Source organism: Lethenteron reissneri, chromosome 44 (genome assembly GCF_015708825.2).
Source record: "Lethenteron reissneri isolate LAM-NWPU_2019-01 chromosome 44, ASM1570882v1, whole genome shotgun sequence".
NCBI classification, from domain to species: domain Eukaryota; kingdom Metazoa; phylum Chordata; class Hyperoartia; order Petromyzontiformes; family Petromyzontidae; genus Lethenteron; species Lethenteron reissneri.
This window is the reverse complement of record NC_083822.1, coordinates 9,486,094-9,504,881: the sequence shown is the minus strand read 5'-3', so window position 1 is coordinate 9,504,881 and position 18,788 is coordinate 9,486,094. Positions and strand designations below refer to the sequence as shown.

Here is an 18,788-nt window from a genome sequence, read left to right as displayed (position 1 = left end):
TTTATTTTAATAATTCTACCAGGGCTTTTCATTCTGCGGAATGAATATGTGGTTGTTATAATTGTACTCTCCAATTTGCTTCGTTCTACAAAGTTTCAAGTATTTTTGTATGGTTATAATTACTTTTCATATTTTATAATTATAAGAGACCCATAGAGATACATTTTAATGCTAAATTGAAGCTTTCCAACGCCTCCTTTTTAATAAATGTTTTCTCCTACAACATCAGAGTGCAGAGCCACATCAAATACGCACTACAATGACAATAGTTTAAAGTGCTTTGAAGCATGTTTTATTTTCTAAATGGAATATGATTTGGGGGGGGGGGGGGTGGCAGAGCTTTGTGACGTCATATTTGAGGGGGGTCTGACTTTGTGACGCCGTGTGACGAGGGGGGGAGGGGGGTCAAAAATCGGCCAAAATCGCGTGACGTCATTTATGGACGGCCCCTTTTGCATGTTCTGCCAGCGGTCGCAGTGTTAATGACAAATGTGTTGAGTGGTTTTCTCCGCCTGGATAGCGCTTGGATGATATAATCCTGATGCACACAGGTTACCATGACTGAGGGTCTTCTTTGGGGCCGTCCATAAATGACGTCACGCGATTTTGGACGGTTTTTGACCCCCCCCTCGTCACACGGCGTCACAAAAAGTCAGACCCCCCCTCAAATATGACGTCACAAAGCTCTGCCACCCACCCCCCCAAAAAACATGTTTCAAATCGCTTTAAACTATTGTCATTGTAGTGCGTATTTAATGTGGCGCTGCACTCTGATGTTGTAGGAGAAAACATTTATTAAAAAGTCTTTAATTAAGTAGAAAATGTCTATATTTATTTAAACTTGCGCATTTTGATGTGACATCACATTTCTCAAACGCCCCCCCCCCCATCACACATTGTCACAAATGTCTGACCTCCCCCCCCTCTGGGTGCGTGACGTCATTTATGGACGGCCCCTTTGTGCGGCAGTGCAGCCAAATCGATGTTCTCGATGCCGTCAACTTGACGAATCCGCGCCTCTCTCAACGCGTGGCGAATAAAAGCTGCCGGTGTAGAAATGGCGTCAACTCTCCAGCCGCGTACAGCCCTGCACGGCAGGTGGCGCTGTCGCCCGTTCGCGCTGGTAACAAATGCGATTCCGCACACAGATCAACACGAAACGTAGGTATTAAATAAATAAATTACGACGTTTCGGGCACAACACAAGCGTCCATCATCAGGTGGGAAAGCATGGTCTGCTGTTGAGGCAGACTGTTTTAAAAGGTTTTTTTGTGTGTTGCGCCCGAAACGTCGTGAGTTATTTTATTTTCTACCTACGTGACTTTACCGAAAGACTCTTAGGTTTTGTTCGGTAAAGTCACGTAGGTAAAAATAAATAATACAATTATATAATAATATAAATAATAATATGATTGATAATAATGTGATTTTTTTACTTCTACAATTATTATTTATATGATTTTTATTTATTTATTTCCCTACGTGATTTTACCGAAAAAAACCTAAGAGTATGAATCCTTGCAGTCACGAAAGCTTCAAATCTAGAACAAAACTTTGGGTCAAACGTCGATCCAAACCGTTCCGACCGCACGCCAACGTTGGCTCGACGTTGCACGCTGACTGCGAGTGCTCGCTCAAGCCACTGCTGTCAGAAGAGCCTCCGCTAAAAGTCAAGTCTAGAGGGTAACTTGGTCTACTCTTCCACGGTTACCAGGCGTTTGAGAAGAGGTGGGGCGTACGTCACGTGTGGTGTGCTCATATATATTTCTGGGTGGACAGAGGCGAGGGTATTTAAGAAACTCGCCCTATTTGATGATTTTAAGAAACGTGTCCATCGCACCGTGAAATCGAACCTAACCGGCGAGCTCTGTGCTATGTTGTAGATGCACTTGCAAAATATATATCCATCAAGTGGATGCCTTTCCGCCAGCAGTGAATATGGACTGTACGTTGAATGTATTTCCCACCGTACGTAGCCAACCGCACCAATCGGGGTTTACGGGAGAAAGACAACAAACTAAACGCCAAAGGCAATTGTATAGAAGTACGTTTTCAATCCAGATTTGAAAGTTCATAGCTCAAGTGGCTTCCTAGTTTTGAAAGGAAGAGCGTTCCAGACGGCCGCAGAGGCTCGCCTGAAAGCGCGCGATGGCAGTGCCCATCTTTGTTCGATGGCTTAGCCAAAATCATCCGCTGCGATGATGACCGAAGTTCGCGTGGTGGTGGTTTATTGCTCCTATACGAGATCAGCGAGGTAGGACGTGGACAAGCAATTGCACTCCTGCCCACTGCTCTTACCTTTCACTCCAACACATTGGAGGTGGTCGTTGGGGTCATAAAGCCGAACACGAACCTAGTGAGAGTGGCCGGGATGAGACAATGAAACTCGGGCAGGGTCCGCGGAACGTCGATTTGATATTTAAGCAGCAATTAATCGATCAATTTGGCCCGTTTCATATCGAACAATGGCAATTAATTAATCGGCAATGGCAATTGACTGTCGGGTAAAGTTTCGCCCCTATTGGATTATATCTAACAGCTTCAGCACGTAGGCTTTCGCGACCAATATTATCCATAACACGTAAATATAAATGTGTTTTGAGTTTACTCACCAACACACCGGTGCGCGGAACTCGAAATGGATTGGCACGTTTTGTTTACGTGACAACCTCTACTAATTGGCCGTGTCGGGTGGTGGCGGATTTAACGACACATTTATATTCACGCGCTATAACCCAAAAACACCGCTCTATTATGGATCTGTACTAGCGTTGTCGTGATTGCTCGCTTAAACCGCCGTTAAATAACAGACGGACCTGGGGATATTGGATTGCCGCTCTCAGACTTCACGTTCATGCACAGGCGACCCCACGCCCCCTCCTATCTCTCTACTCCCGCGCACAGATGTGCAACGCCGCTAGTTTCGGCATTTTTAAAAATACACCCCGCGCCGCGCTTCCCCATTCCGACTTCCACCGGCTGCGTTTAAATGCGGACAAAAATTGCAACGTGCCAGCGATTCCAAGGTGAGGTGGTTTCTGGTGCTACTCCTTTTGCGTGCGGTGGCGGCATCGTGAGAAATGCTGCTGGCCACCGACGAGAGGGGGACTTCAGGAGAGAGATCGTGTCGTCTTGCTACTCCTCCACCTCCTCCGTTGACGGAGCTCAGACTGAAGTGGTTCACTATGTGCTCCATAGGTTGAGTTCCACGGCCACAATTGCACCGCTGTGGCTTGTCTTTGAATGTCCAATGGTTGGTGCTGGTGTGGACTCGAGTCATGTGACTTGGACTCGAGTCAGACTCGAGTCATGAATTTGATGACTTCAGACTCGACTTGGACTTGCATAACAATGACTTTGTCCGACCTCTGAGGTGTGGACTCGAGTCATGTGACTTGGACTCGAGTCAGACTCGAGTCATGAATTTGATGACTTCAGACTCGACTTGGACTTGCATAACAATGACTTTGTCCCACCTCTGGTTGGTGGCGTGTGGTGGTTATTATTGGGAGGGGGGAGCGGTGGTGCAGTGGTTAGGTTAGCGCACTGTGTTTAGAAACCCAAGTTCAAAGGATCCCCTGCCATGGCTAACCCCAGTGGCGAATTGTATCACGATCTGTCTTTGGATTCACCATCACCACTGATCAGTGCAGTCAGCAGTCCTCTGAAGTCAAACGCGGCACGTGGACGTCTTCATCCCCACCGGTGGACTTGCCGATACTAAGTTTATTTGATTTGTTACACGGATCATGACCCCGTGTAGCCAGTTTCCAGGTTGTTGTGGTGCGTGAGCACAGCAATAACAGCGACCACAAAGACGAAAACATCATCAATACTGCAGGAAATATCTCAACAACTAACAAGCGAGGTATGTAACGGCCCGCAAACGAAACAGAAGCGGATCAAAAAGACTGCGAATATAACACGAGAACGAGAAACATGCGTCTTTCTATGTTCCACGAAAATCAGCGCGCACGCGGGCTCAGTGGTTTTTGATGTCGTGACTTCTGGGTTTAAATCAATTCCTCGCCACCATGAGAGAGCTCGCAGCCTTTCTTTGTTTGGTGGAAGCCAAAACCACGGGACAAAACACATTCCTGCGGAGGGAGCTGGTAGGAACGTTGGGTTGCTCGGTCAATGGCCAGGGTCAACGGCGGCGTGGTGTATTCCGCAAATATGCCCGACTGTGAGGGCGGGCACAAGCCGGGGTGAGTAAGTTAAACGTTGCGTTTTATAAGGGCACCACGGGGTGACCAGCCCCTCCCCACCCAGCCCCACCCCTCCCACCCCCACCCAGCCCCTTTCCACCCAGCCCCTTCCCACCCTCCCCTCCCCACCCATCCCCTCCCTCCCCCCCACCCAGCCCCCTCCCTGCACGACGGACGGACACAATAATCCCCTGTGGGCTGGTGGAACCAGTGGGTTCCTGCCAGTAAAATACGTGGATTGAGTCACCTTCTTCTTGCGACTTGCATCTTCCCCCCCCCCCCCCGTAGTTTCCGTGTAGACTCAGGAGGAGGTCGGCTCTTTAAGAACTACTCCGTAATTGTTGTTTATTGGGTAACCACAAAGACAAAGATCCCCCGTATAGCCTTAACAGACTGTAGGGGCAAGTGCTGTTAGCGAGCGCCTATAAAGGCCGGCACGGCACACAAGGGGTGTGTGGCCAACACCACGGCCGCCCGCCTTTGTCTCCCTAGTGGCGATGTTCACACATCGCACGGGGTACTTTTTTGAGGCTGAGTCGACCTAGGGGAGGCCCAGGACCGGTTCAGATAATCGTCACTGGTGTTGGCCGTGAGCTAGAATCGAGCCCGGGTCGCCAGAACCACCGTCTCCTATTTGAGTGCATTGCGGCTCTTGGAATTTTGAAGGGGTTTATTTTTTTTACCGAATTCAACAAAAGCTATTAAAAGCTATTAACATGCATTTGTTATCATGTTACAGTGTTTTATTCGATGCTGCAAACAGCATCGAACACAGACTCTTTGCGGGCACCTTTCGAGCACTGTACAAAAGTTGGGAGATTCGAGGAAAAAAAACGTGTCGAGACGCGTGCTTAGAGAAAGAGGACAACACGTGGAACAGGTTACCAAACGTGAGTCGCGGAGGTTATCGTATCGACTCTTTATAAACGGGAAGATGAAGCGGACTTGGACAGGACGCATCGCGCACGGCCAGACAGACGAGTCGGGTGCTGAATTGTCAGTCGAAGAAGGGAACAACGCCCCGGAGAACGGTCACTTCAAAGGGAGATCCCATCTCGCTTGTGTGGCATCGCTGGACGACGAGGAATGGTGAAAGATGTGCGGAAATATGATTATCAATCCGGCAGTGTTGTCTTCTGCCATTTTTCAAAGAACTCAAAATATACTTGTAAAACAAATTTAATGTCCCACTCCCAAACTCTGCATGCCCACAGCTTCTCCTTTGACTTTACAAACAACGAAACGGGAACTCGCAGTCGTTTATGTTGATGCGCACGGAAGAAATGCGCGTGCGAGTGGCACGCGCATGTGTGCGTGTGTGTAGTGAGGAGCGGTGGTGTAGCGGTTAGCGCTACGCTGCGCTACAAACACGAGTTCGATTCCCGCTCACGGCCAACACCGGTGACGATTGTCTGAATCGGTCCTGGGCCCCCCGCTAGGACGACTAAGCCTCAAATGAGTACCTGGCGCGGTGCGTAAACATCGACACAAGGAAGACAAAGGCGACAGGGCGTAGTGCTGGCCACCCGCCCCCCTCGTGTGCCGTGCCGGCCCTTATAGATGCTCGCTAACAGCACATGCCCCAACAATATGTTAAGGCTATACGGGAGATATTTGTCTTTGTCGGTGAGCGTGTGGCTCTCTGCAAGCTCGATCAGTGGCAGTGTGCGCTTGTGGCACAGACCGTGTGCCTGTTCGTTTGCGCGTCTCCATTGAGGGTGCGATCTGTATTGGCGAATGCCGATGCGTGTGCCAGGCGGATCCGTGCGTGTGGAGTGCGCTCCGGCGTGGTGCACGTGTGCGCATCGGCGTGCGCGCGTGACATAGCAGGTTGGCGTGTGTGTGTGTGCGTGTGTGTGCGTGTGCGTGTGTGCGCGTGTGTGTGTGCGCGCGTGTGCGCGTGTGTGCGCGTGTGTGCGCGTGTGTGTGTGCGTGTGTGTGTGTGCGTGTGTGTGTGTGTGCGTGTGTTTGCGTGTGTATGTGCGCGTGTGTGTGTGTGCGTGTGTATGTGTGCGTGTGTGTGAGCGTGTGTGTGTGCGCGTGTGTGTGCGCGCGTGTGTGTGTGTGCGTGTATGTGTGCGTGTGTGTATGCGTGCGTGTATGTGTGCGTGTTTGTGCACACATGCGTGCGCGTGATATCGTGTGGGCGAGATGCTGTCGGGTACGTGTGTGAGCGTGCGCGTGCAAATCAGTGGAGTGAAAGTGAGAGCTCGTGTGTGAGCGCGTGCATGTATCTACTCGGCTTCAAATGAGTACCTGGTAACCATCGCCACTCGGGAGACAAAGGCGGCCGGTTGTGGTGTTGGCCACCCACAACCTCGTGTGCAATTACGCTCTTCATAGGTGCTCGCTATCCGCACTTGCTCCCACAATCGAGACTTCACGGGGGTCTCTGTGCGTGAGCGCGTGTGTTGGTGTCACAAGAGAGGCGTCGGCGGGGGAGGGGGAACGAGTTGCGCTTCATTTCGGAGGGAGACCCCTCGCTTCCCTGCGCTCGCTCCCGCTCCCAGACAGCCGCCCTCTCCTCTCGCGCCATGGCGAGGCTCGTGTCGTGGCGGAGTTTCCCGGCCGCGTTGCTCCTCGCGTCTCTGGGTCTCGTGGCTCCCCCCGCGACGCTCGGTTTCTTCCTTCGGAAGTGCATTCAGGACGCCAGGTTCGAGACGTCGGTGGCGTGCGTGGACGCGCGCATCACGGACGCGCGGGACGCAATCGCTGACCTCCACGGGAGCCCACAGACCCTAAACCTGTCCCGCAACGAGATCGCTCAGCTCACGTCGGGCGGGTTCAAGAATTTGAGTCGGCTCGTGAACCTGCGCCTCGACAGGAACCGCATCCGCAGCATCCAGCCGGGTGCCTTCGAAGGGCTCAAGGGTCTGCGCAGCCTCAACCTCACAGGGAACAACATCGCCCACCTGGAAGCGGACGCCTTCAAAGGAGCAGAAGGTCTCCTCGAGCTCCTGCTCGCTGGGAACACGCTGAAGGTCGCGCCCGAGCCGTTTCGACCGCTGCGACAACTTGTGAACGTGAGCCTGATGGAGAACTCCCTCTGCGACTTCTCTCGCGTCGTGGAAGCCGTGTCCGTGCTGCCGAGCCTGCGCTCTCTCGACCTCGACGGGAACAACTTCGCCGTGCTCAGCGTGAGTGGGGCGAGCATCAGGCTCCCTGGGAGCGTCAGGAGCCTTCACATCGCCGGGTGCGGCGTCCACAGAATCACGCTGCCCGGTGACTTCTTCGCGAACGTCGCTTTCCTCGACATGTCCCGCAACAACCTGACGGACGCATCGGGCCTGGCGGCACTCAAACTGAGCAGAGTCGAGGAGGTGTTCTTGGGAGCGAATAATCTCAGCAGCGGCGCCTTCAAGCAGCTGCGTTCTCTGTCGCCCACGACGCTACACATGACCAGCGCGGGGCTGAGCAGCACGAGGAGTTTGCAATCGCTTTGCAACTCGACCTTGGGACGGCGAGTGAGCACCCTCACGCTGCTCTCAAACGACATTCGTGCGTTCACGGACGCCTTCACCTGGTGCCGCGAGCTCGCGAGTCTTGACCTCTCGATCAACAACCTCAAGTCCATGGGGAAATACGAACTGGTCAACGGTTCCAGCAGGCTGCGCGATCTGACCGTGCAGCACAACCACCTCACTTCGCTTGAGTCTTGCTGGAACAGCAACGCGAATACTCTGCGGTGTGCCAATCTCTCTCAGCTCGAGACTCTGGCCCTCACCTACAACAGGATCACGCATCTGGACGGACACGCGCTAATCCACGCCCCGAATCTGCTCTCCCTTGCCCTAAACTTCAACACGATCGCAACCATCAACTTCACGGCCTTTGCAGGCCTCACCAGACTTGTGCATCTCCGTCTGGACAACAACCTCATCACAAACATCAGAAAACAATTCTTCCACGGTCTGGATAACTTGGAAACCCTCAACATGAGGAACAATAAGGTAACCACGATCTTCTCGCACACCTTCACGTTTCTGAAACATCTTCAGATTTTGGATCTGGGTGGAAACCGCATCTCTTCGTTGAAACAAAACGCAATGTCCGGACTGCATCGTCTGAGGAATCTCTACATTGATGGGAACTTCCTCAGGATCATTAATTCGCATATGTTCAATGGGCTGCACTCGCTCCATAACCTTGACTTGGTCCGAAACAGCATTTCATACAAATATCGCTGCCAGAGCAACTCTCCATTCGTGAACCTCACCAACCTCACCACGCTCAAGCTGAGCGCCCAGCAGCCGTACGGACTGCAGAGCATCCCCGTCGACCTCTTCACGGGTCTACGATCGCTCAAGTACCTTTACCTGGCAGGGAACAAGATCACCTTCCACAACACGCTGCCATTCGACGAACTGGTGAACCTAAAATACCTGGGCATGCAAGACGTGTGTAGCGGCCTGCAGAACATGAATGCGAACATGTTCCAGAAACTCACACAGCTCGGGACTCTGGATCTGGGCAACATCGGCATCAACTTCCTGAACAAAAAACAGTTCCAGAATCAGAGCAACATGCGCGTCCTCTACCTGGGCGCCAACGGAATCAGGGCCATGATCGAGGACGTGATCGCACCCATGAAGGAGCTGCGCTACCTGGACGTGACCTCCAATCCCCTGCAGTGCACGTGCGATAACGCGTGGTTCAAGAACTGGTCGCGGAGCAGCGACGTGCAGGTGGTCGGCCTCTACGGCGTCTCGTGCTCCGGCGACAACGGCGCGGCGGGCAACTCGTCCCGTCTCTTCGTCGACTTCGACGCCTCCGTGTGCTACGAGAAGTGGGGCAAGGTCATGTTCATGCTCACGCTGCCCTTCTTCTCGCTGCTCACGGCGTGCCCGCTCGTGTTCGTGAAGGCGCGCTGGCACATCCGCTACGGCTACTACATGTTCCGCGCCTGGTTCCGCGAGTACCGGCGTCGTGACGAGGACGCGCGCGCCTACGACTACGACGCCTTCATCTCCTACAACTCCCGCGACGAGGACTGGGTCATGGCCGAGCTGGTGCCGCGGCTGGAGCAGGAGGGGCCCACGTTCTGCAAGCTGTGCCTGCACCACCGCGACTTCGCACTGGGCAAGTACATCGTGGACAACATCGTGGACGCCATCTACAGGAGCCGCAAGACCGTCTGCGTGATCAGCCACAGCTACCTGGAGAGCGAGTGGTGTTCGTGGGAGATCCAGATGGCCGCCTACCGCCTCTTCGACGAGCACAAGGACGTGGTCATCATGGTCTTTCTGGAGGACATCCCCGACTACAAGCTTTCCGCCTACCACCGCATGCGCAAGATCATCGGCGACAAGACGTACATCAACTGGCCCGAGGATGCTGCCGGGAAGGACCTCTTCTGGGCGAAGCTGCGAGCGGCGATCAGAGGACCTCTGGCCATGGAGAGCCGCCTCGTGTGACGAGAACCCCCAACGCACTGACAGTGAGGTGGAGGGTGCGCTGGGGTACGGATCATGCTGTGGTGGTAAAGCAGTTTAACGCGCCGCGCTGTGAACCTCGATACCCAAGTTCGATTCCCGCTCACGGCCAATACCAAGTGACGATTGTCTGAACCGGTCCTGGGCATCCCCTAGGTCGACTCAGCCTCAAATGAGTACCTGTTGCGGTGTGTAAACATCGCCGCTAGGGAGTAGGGAGAGAAGGGCGGCCGGGCGTGGCGCTGGCCAACCACCCCCTTTCTCGTGCCATGCCGGTCTTTATAGGTGCTCGCTAATTTGTTTCAGGCTATACGGGGGATCTTTGTCTTTGTAGTTGCGTGTGACGTGTTACGAACACACAAAGTCAGCAAAGGCATTGGCCCACCCTTTACCACCATCCTTCATGTAGATAGGTGATCGGGGGCAGATATATGCATGTTTGACTTCTTTCGCACCGTGCGTAGCCAACCTTGCTAATCGGAGGTGTGAGGAAGGACGACAAACTGAACCAAAAAAGCAGTTTTAAAGAAATGAGTTTTTAATCTAGATTTAAAAGTGCCGTAGCTCCATTGGTTTCCTAATATCGGAAGGAAGAGCGTTGCAGACGGCCGCAGAATCGCGTCTGAAAGCGCGCGATGCGGTGACCTTCTTTGTTCAATGGCCAGATGAAACATAGTGAACCGGGTGTGGAGTTGGTTTTTCATGAAGGGTACAGGGCATGTGGCTTATCACCCCTCCTTCGCCTGCTCCCTCCACAACGTTGAGATAATCGATTCTCTCCCCCGCCCCCACATACAACCGCCGCCCCTCATAGACTTACATAATTAGCCATTAATTCGCATCAAGGCTCATCTCACGGAGGGTTGTGCTATCGCGATGTAGGGTCACTTCCTTTTACTGGTAGGAACCTCCTGGTTACACCAGCCCACAGGGGATTATTGTGTCCGTCCGTCGTGCAGGGAGGGGCTGGGTGGGGAGGGATGGAGGGGCTGGGTGGGGAGGGGAGGGTGGGAAGGGGCTGGGTGGGGAGGGGAGGGTGGGGAGGGGCTGGGTGGGGAGGGTGGGGCTGGGTGGGGGGTTGGAGGGATGGGGCTGGGTGGGGAGGGGCTGGTCACCCCGTGGTGCCCTTATAAAACTCAACGTTTAACCTACTCACACCGGCTTGTGCCCGTCCTCACAGTCGGGCATATTTGCGGAATACACCACGCCGCCGTTGACCCTGGCCATTGACCGAGCAACCCAACGTGCCTACCAGCTCCCTCCGCAATAATGTGTTTGTAATGAGTTATTAGGGAAGGCGAAGTCCTCCGAGAAACCCCCCCCCCCCCCACACACGGGAGGGTTCAACTCTGTGGGGTCAGACGGCTTCACGGGTTTGCAGGCTCCACTATCGTCACCGTCGTCCCTGGCGCATCAACTGCTGGCTCAAGGACTTCCAACGCAGTTGCAATCCCTCGCTTGCCACAATCCGAAGTCGCCGCTGTACACAAGTCCATCTGACCGTCGCTCCATCTGCGTAGCGGTCGCCCTCTTGGGCAAGGTTCTTTCTGCTGGGCTGCCATTCCGTAACCAGTCCCATCATCCAATCTCGACGATTGTGTCTGTCCAACTGACTTGTCTTTTATTATCAATGTGATGGCTCCGATATATTTTTTGTTCGATGATTCATGCGTTTCTTCCTGCTATGTGTCTCAGTGCAATTTAAATGCATGCGTGTCTCCTCTGCTTGTTAGCCTGTTTGATTAGTATAGCCATCGCATTGCATTAACTGCCGGCAAAATATTAAGAAAACATATGCAATTCGATAAGAATCAGTTTTCACATATGCATCGATGCTTCTTGATACCGTTGTTGGATCCTGGAAGTATCTTTACCGTAGTTTTTAAATCACGCTTTTACTTGAATATTGAACGTCCAGGCCGCGAGAATGTGGGCGACAAAACTATAAACACGTTGAAGAGTGAACCGCTGCAGCGATGCTGTGTGATTTATTGTAACACTTTTATTTTCCACACATATTGCACCGGCTGTAACGTCAACACCATCAGCAGACTCCTTCGCAAGAGAGACTAAGATCTACACGGGATTCGAACAGGGATGATTGGCGTCAATTGCGACTATTCACCGATTGCAAATAAAAATGCGACTATTTTTCGTGGTCAATTATCTGAAAAATATTGGCCACCCCAACATCCCGCCTCCCTGAAGGCTGGAAACCCCCAACAAGCCACGCCCAACGTGCCGCGGTCGCTTGACACGGTCACGAAGCCCCCCCCCATCACCTCCCGTCCAGCGGCACACGTGGGAGCAGATTACGTGACTTCTTCTTTGTCCACTGCAAATAATTTCTTTTTATCCGATTGGTCCAGTCATATAACATATATTCGTTCTAGATTTGAAGTTTTCGTGACCTTGCTTTTTTCGGTTGTCACGTAGGTAAAACATATAAAATAAATTAAAATGAAAACAAATACAATTAAATCACGACGTTTCGGAAGCAACACAAGCAACCGTCATCAGGTGTTGACTGCTCCAGCAAAAATTACTGAGGCGTCTATATTCGGTAGATTATTTAAACGATCGGATATCCGAACTCTTCTGTCACATGAGGAATGGCTTGACTGCCACCTGCTGGTGTAACTGCGGTGATGTACAGGACGGAGAGTTAATCATTAAATACCCGGACGTATCATGGGCGAGTTATTTTAATTATTTCAATTCAACGCACTATATTTTACGGAAATAACATTGGGGGAATTAAAAAAATATATATATTGAAATGTAATCTTGACCAAGAATCGCGATAATCGAATCGTGGGGTGCGGTGGTGGAGGTTGCTGATTGGCTCAGAGCGTGCGTCGCTCTCATTGGCTGAGCGAATGTAAACAAATATGGCGGCGGGTGGCTTTCCTCGGCCAACGCTGCCACGTGTTCTTACTCGCAAGCGATTTAAATCAAACAAAAACATGAGTAACATTTTACTCCTTGAGCATACAGAGGAAAGTGGAAGCCTACGGCCTATCTGCCCGTGCTATAACGAATAAGCATTCTACGGGGTCGCCCTATGCGACGTCTGCCTGGTATAGTATTTGACATGTGAATGTAAACTAGATGACCCGTGAATGCAACACATAGCAAGGCCCTGCAAGGGTATAACAAATCAACGTTCTCCATACATGGGATCATAACCCATGTCCTGCACTTGCGTCTCCTGGCCACCTTGCAGTTTGATTTTTGTTGATAATTTTCATCGCTTTACTGAGCATAGGCCCAACGCCTTGTAATGCCAAGCGGCCAACGACGTGATGGTCGATCAGAGATCAGGATGCAGGCCGAACGGCTGTTTTGTATACGGAACATTCGACTTACGAACTCCCAGAGATACGAACAAACCTGGTCCGTATGTTCAGTTGCAGCTATTCGGATCGAGAGTCCTAAGCTCAAACGCCGCGCAATAGATGGGGGTGGTGACATCTACATCTACAAAACATGAAGAACCAGTGGCATCTACATCTACAAAACATGAAGAACCAGTGGTATCTACATCTGCAGAACGTGAAGAACCAGTGGCATCTACGTCTCCAGGAGATTGTACAAACTGTGCATTGTAGAAATAAGATGGTATGGATTGGTGAATGGAACTGATGTGTTTAACGTGCACTATTCAGGGTTCTGAATATAGTTGGGCACGTGCTGGGTGCTTGTGCTATTTGTTTCTGTTACTATGGTCGGAACTATTAAGCTATTGATTCATGTCTATTTTTAATCTCAGTATATTCATCGCATCGTGTCAGATTACTATTTGAATAGCATTTTGCAAGTAATGGATGAACTTGACTCCTTCAGCCACTAGAGGCTGCTAGATTCACCACTTTGATGAAAAACGCTTTAAATTACAAAAGGGAGTCTGCATCATGAAAAAAAACATTGAATCAAGAAGGGTGAATCCAAAACCAGAACTATTCTGGCTGAGTGGTATTTCTCTAGAACTGGTGCAGCTGGAGAGAAATCAAGAACTCTCCCACTGCACTCATGCATCATCCAAGCACCATCCACTTCAGGTAGCAGCTCACGGCTCACCTGTCCAGGCTCATCCGTTCAGGTTAAACACCTGCCCAGGCTCACCTCTTCAGGCTAACGCCTGCTCATGCTAATCTGCTGAGGTTCACATCGGATTAAGGTTCACCTGTTCAGGCTCACACCTGCTCAGACTCATCTGTTCAGGTACACCTTTGCTCAGGCTAACCTGTTCAGGCTCACACCTGCCCAGGCTCACTTGTTCAGGCTAACGCCTGCTCATGCTAATCTGCTAAGGTTTGCACCTAGTCAGGCTCATCTGTTCAGGTGCACATTTTCTCAGGCTCACCTGTTCAGGCTCGCATCTTCAGGCATACACCTGCTCAGGCTCACCTGTTCAGGCTCACACCTGTCCAGACTCTCACCTATCCAGACTCTGACCTGTTCAGGATAGCTTACAAGGGATGTTGTGCTCTGACTCCGCGACTCCCAAGTTATCGATCAAAGAATTCGTCTGATTCGTGAAGTATAGGCTCATTTGTGCTTATTATTAAACCACTACTAAGCCATCACTTGACAATTCACCTTGCCAGCGATTCAATTAATTGCCATGATCCGGTATTGCCATGACATTGTCATTACTTCCTATCACGTACAAATGTGTTCGCTCAATGCATACATTTCCCTCCATTAGTAAATAATTTGTATAAATAGTATGTACCTTGATTGATTCTTGCAAGAATACGTTTTCGAGTGCATTTTGAGCATCATAATCTGTATTTAATCCATTGACACGCTACGTTACATGTCCAGTGGTTATTATCGTGCGAGAGACTGACACTCAAAGGAAGGCTTATGAGAAAGAGAGCACTCCTTTTGGAGATACACATCTAGGCTGTGTGCCAGGCTGCGAGTTTGAAGCTGAGCAATTATAAAAAAAACAAGATTTAAAAAACAAAAAATCGCAGTCAAGGACCCTCTGGCATAGTCCTCTCGTGTCCGCCCCGTGAATGGGTGTCGAGTGTGTTTTGTTCTGTCAAGGGTAATATCACTCAAGTGCTCTGAGGACGACGCCGATTGTGGTTTAAAAGTACGTTTCGTCATTGACGACGCTTCGATCTCATTTCGAAAGGGGGCGGGATAAAAATAGAACGGAGTAGGTGTGCATCTACAAGATTAAAGCTACTTTTATTTGAGTCGGGCAAGGCCTGAGATAGATTTAGAGAGCGGCGGAAACTCTCGTATTCCGCACGCCAGTAAAGTGAGGCCAGGGATGTGGTGATGGGAGACCCAGGGTGTTTGATAATCGTTTGAGTCAGGTGAGGCATTCAAAATGATGAAATGTAAACGGGGTGAAACCACGTGACCAATGATCAAATATGTATATATTTTACGTTGCTTATAAAAGTGAATTTGGATATGACACCAAGTCTTCACACGATTTAAATTTCGATTTAAAGCTTTCGTGACTGCAGGGATTCATCTTATTGGTTCTGTCGGTAAAGTCACGTAGAAGGGAAGTAATAAAATAATTAAAATAAAACTTAAAATAATATAATATATTATTGTATTACTTCCCTTCTACGTGACTTTACCGAAAGAACCAAGAAGATCTTCCCACGATCTCTGCTGCAGGGTCCACCCCGGTTTCTCCTGGGGTCTCGTCACACGAGGCGGCTCTCCGTGGCCAGAGGTCCCCTGATCGCCGCTCGCAGCTTCGCCCAGAAGAGGTCCTTCCCGATGGCATCCTCGGGCCAGCTGATGTACGTCTTGTCGCCGATGATCTTGCGCATGCGGTGGTAGGCGGAGAGCTTGTAGTCGGGGATGTCCTCCAGAAAGACCATGATGACCACGTCCTTGTGCTCGTCGAAAAGGCGGTAGGCGGCCATCTGGATCTCCCACGAACACCACTCACTCTCCAGGTAGCTGCGGCTGATCACGCAGACGGTCTTCCGGCTGCTGTAGATGGCGTCCACGATGTTGTCCACGATGTACTTGCCCAGTGCGAAGTCGCGGTGGTGCAGGCACAGCTTGCAGAACGGGGGCCCCTCCTGCTCCAGCCGCGGCACCAGCTCGGCCATGACCCAGTCCTCGTCGCGGGAGTTGTAGGAGATGAAGGCGTCGTAGTCGTAGGCGCGCGCGTCCTCATCACGACGCCGGTACTCGCGGAACCAAGCGCGGAACATGTAGTAGCCGTAGCGGATGTGCCAGCGTGCCTTCACGAACACGAGCGGGCACGCCGTGAGCAGCGAGAAGAAGGGCAGCGTGAGCATGAACATGACTTTGCCCCACTTCTCGTAGCACACGGAGGCGTCGAAGTCGACGAAGAGACGGGACGAGTTGCCCGCCGCGCCGTTGTCGCCGGAGCACGAGACGCCGTAGAGGCCGACCACCTGCACGTCGCTGTTCCGCGACCATATCTTGAACCACGCATTATCGCACGTGCACTGCAGGGGGTTGGAGGTTACGTCCAGGTAGCGCAGCTCCTTCATGGGTGCGATCACGTCCTCGATCATGGCCCTCATTCCGTTGTCGCCCAGGTAGAGGACGCGCATGTTGCTCTGATTCTGGAACTGTTTTTTGTTCAGGAAGTTGATGCCGATGTTGCCCAGGTCCAGAGTCCCGAGCTGCGTGAGTTTCTGGAACATGTTTGCATTCATGTTCTGCAGGCCGCTACACACGTCTTGCATGCCCAGGTATTTTAGGTTCACCAGTTCGTCGAATGGCAGCGTGTTGTGGAAGGAGATCTTGTTCCCTGCCAGGTAAAGGTACTTGAGCGATCGTAGACCCTTGAAGAGATCGACGGGGATGCTCTGCATTCCGTACGGCTGCTGGGCGCTCAGCTTGAGCGTGGTGAGGTTGGTGAGGTTCACGAATGGAGAGTTGCTCTGGCGGCGATATTTGTATGAAATGCTGTTTCGGACCAAGTCGAGGTTATGGAGCGAGTGCAGCCCATTGAACATATGCGAATTAATGATCCTGAGGAAGTTCCCATCAATGTAGAGATTCCTCAGACGATGCAGTCCGGACATTGCGTTTTGTTTCAACGAAGAGATGCGGTTTCCACCCAGATCCAAAATCTGAAGATGTTTCAGAAACGTGAAGGTGTGCGAGAAGATCGTGGTTACCTTATTGTTCCTCATGTTGAGGGTTTCCAAGTTTTCCAGACCGTGGAATAATTGTTTGCTGATGTCTGTGATGAGGTTATTGTCCAGACGGAGATACACAAGTCTGGTGAGGCCTGCGAAGGCCGTGAAGTTGATGGTCGCGATCGTGTTGAAGTTTAGGACAAGAGAGAGCAGATTCGGGGCGTGGATTAGCGCGTGTCCGTCCAGATGCGTGATCCTGTTGTAGGTGAGGGCCAGAGTCTCGAGCTGAGAGAGATTGGCACACCGCAGAGTATTCGCGTTGCTGTTCCAGCAAGACTCGAGCGAAGTGAGGTGGTTGTGCTGCACGGTCAGATCACGCAGCCTGCTGGAACCGTTGACCAGTTCGTATTTCCCCATCGACTTGAGGTTGTTGATCGAGAGGTCAAGACTCGCGAGCTCGCGGCACCAGGTGAAGGCGTCCGTGAACGCGCGAATGTCGTTTGAGAGCAGCGTGAGGGTGCTCACTCGCCGTCCCAAGGTCGAGTTGCAAAGCGATTGCAAACTCCTCGTGCTGCTCAGCCCCGCGCTGGTCATGTGTAGCGTCGTGGGAGACAGAGAGCGCAGCTGCTTGAAGGCGCCGCTGCTGAGATTGTTCGCCCCCAAGAACACCTCCTCGACTCTGCTCAGATTGAGTGCCGCCAGGCCCGATGCGTCCGTCAGGTTGTTGCGGGACATGTCGAGGAACGCGACGTTCGCGAAGAAGTCACCGGGCAGCGTGATTCTGTGGACGCCGCACCCGGCGATGTGAAGGTTCCTGACGCTCCCAGGGAGCCTGATGCTCGCCCCACTCACGCTGAGCACGGCGAAGTTGTTCCCGTCGAGGTCGAGAGAGCGCAGGCTCGGCAGCACGGACACGGCTTCCACGACGCGAGAGAAGTCGCAGAGGGAGTTCTCCATCAGGCTCACGTTCACAAGTTGTCGCAGCGGTCGATACGGCTCGGGCGCGACCTTCAGCGTGTTCCCAGCGAGCAGGAGCTCGAGGAGACCTTCTGCTCCTTTGAAGGCGTCCGCTTCCAGGTGGGCGATGTTGTTCCCTGTGAGGTTGAGGCTGCGCAGACCCTTGAGCCCTTCGAAGGCACCCGGCTGGATGCTGCGGATGCGGTTCCTGTCGAGCCGCAGGTTCACGAGCCGACTCAGATTCTTGAAGCCGCCCGACGTGAGCTGAGCGATCTCGTTGCGGGACAGGTTTAGGGTCTGTGGGCTCCCGTGGAGGTCAGCGATTGCGTCCCGCGCGTCCGTGATGCGCGCGTCCACGCACGCCACGGACGTCTCGAACCTGGCGTCCTGAATGCACTTCCGAAGGAAGAAGCCGAGCGTCGCGGGGGGAGCCACGAGACCCAGAGACGCGAGGAGCAGCGCGGCCGGGAAACTCCGCCACGACACGAGCCTCGCCATGGCGCGAGAGGAGAGGGCGGCTGTCTGGGAGCGAGCGCAGGGAAGTGAGAGTCTCCACCGCCACCCCCCCCTGAAGCGTAACTCGTTTCCCCTTCTCTTGCGATGCCAACACGCACGCGCTCACAAGGCACACACCCACACACGTTGACCTATATGTCCTCAAAGGAGGAACAGGGAAAATAAAAGAGAGGTCTTCTTGTCGTTCTCTTGTCGCAATACTTTCGTCCTCGGAGGATGAAAAGTAAGCTGCTTTTTAATGTCAATGAAAAGGGCCAAGTAATATTTGTTGTAAATTATGACGCTTTATATTCTCTACGATGTAGAGAATATTCTCGTGTAATAAGTACAATTAATTTGAGCGCCAACTTTAAAAGTTAAAACGATGTTAAATGAACCGCGTCAACCTTTTGTGTCCGTTGCTCCCACCTCTTTGGTGTCGCGATGGAGTGAAAGATGGCAGCCTTCACGCGGCCCACTCCGCTAAGTGAGAAATCGGGACGAATGCCATCAACATGGCGACCGAGCATCAATCATAGATCTCCGATCTCCCAGTCTGCAGAGTAAAAACAACACAAGCCACGCTAACG

The 18,788-nt window shown here is 52.1% G+C and overlaps 2 protein-coding genes across 2 annotated transcripts; one reads left to right on the top strand and one right to left on the bottom strand.

The window, feature by feature from the left end:
* The first annotated feature begins 6,742 nt into the window (after positions 1–6,742).
* LOC133353482 (toll-like receptor 13) lies at positions 6,743–9,976 on the top strand. The gene has a single exon (XM_061569767.1). It carries the CDS (start codon positions 6,743–6,745, stop codon positions 9,620–9,622), a length of 2,880 nt encoding a protein of 959 aa, XP_061425751.1. The 3' UTR covers positions 9,623–9,976.
* A 5,299-nt stretch (positions 9,977–15,275) lies between these two features.
* On the bottom strand, positions 15,276–18,254 carry LOC133353570 (toll-like receptor 13). Its single transcript, XM_061569904.1, has one exon. It carries the CDS (start codon positions 18,199–18,201, stop codon positions 15,322–15,324), a length of 2,880 nt encoding a protein of 959 aa, XP_061425888.1. The 5' UTR covers positions 18,202–18,254; the 3' UTR covers positions 15,276–15,321.
* Between the last annotated feature and the right edge of the window lie 534 nt (positions 18,255–18,788).

What these genes read in the sequence shown, in the direction of transcription:
- LOC133353482 (XM_061569767.1), top strand. Translation starts at nt 6,743, where the DNA reads ATGGCGAGGCTCGTGTCGTGGCGGAGTTTCCCGGCCGCGTTGCTCCTC.
- LOC133353570 (XM_061569904.1), bottom strand. Translation starts at nt 18,201, where the DNA reads ATGGCGAGGCTCGTGTCGTGGCGGAGTTTCCCGGCCGCGCTGCTCCTC.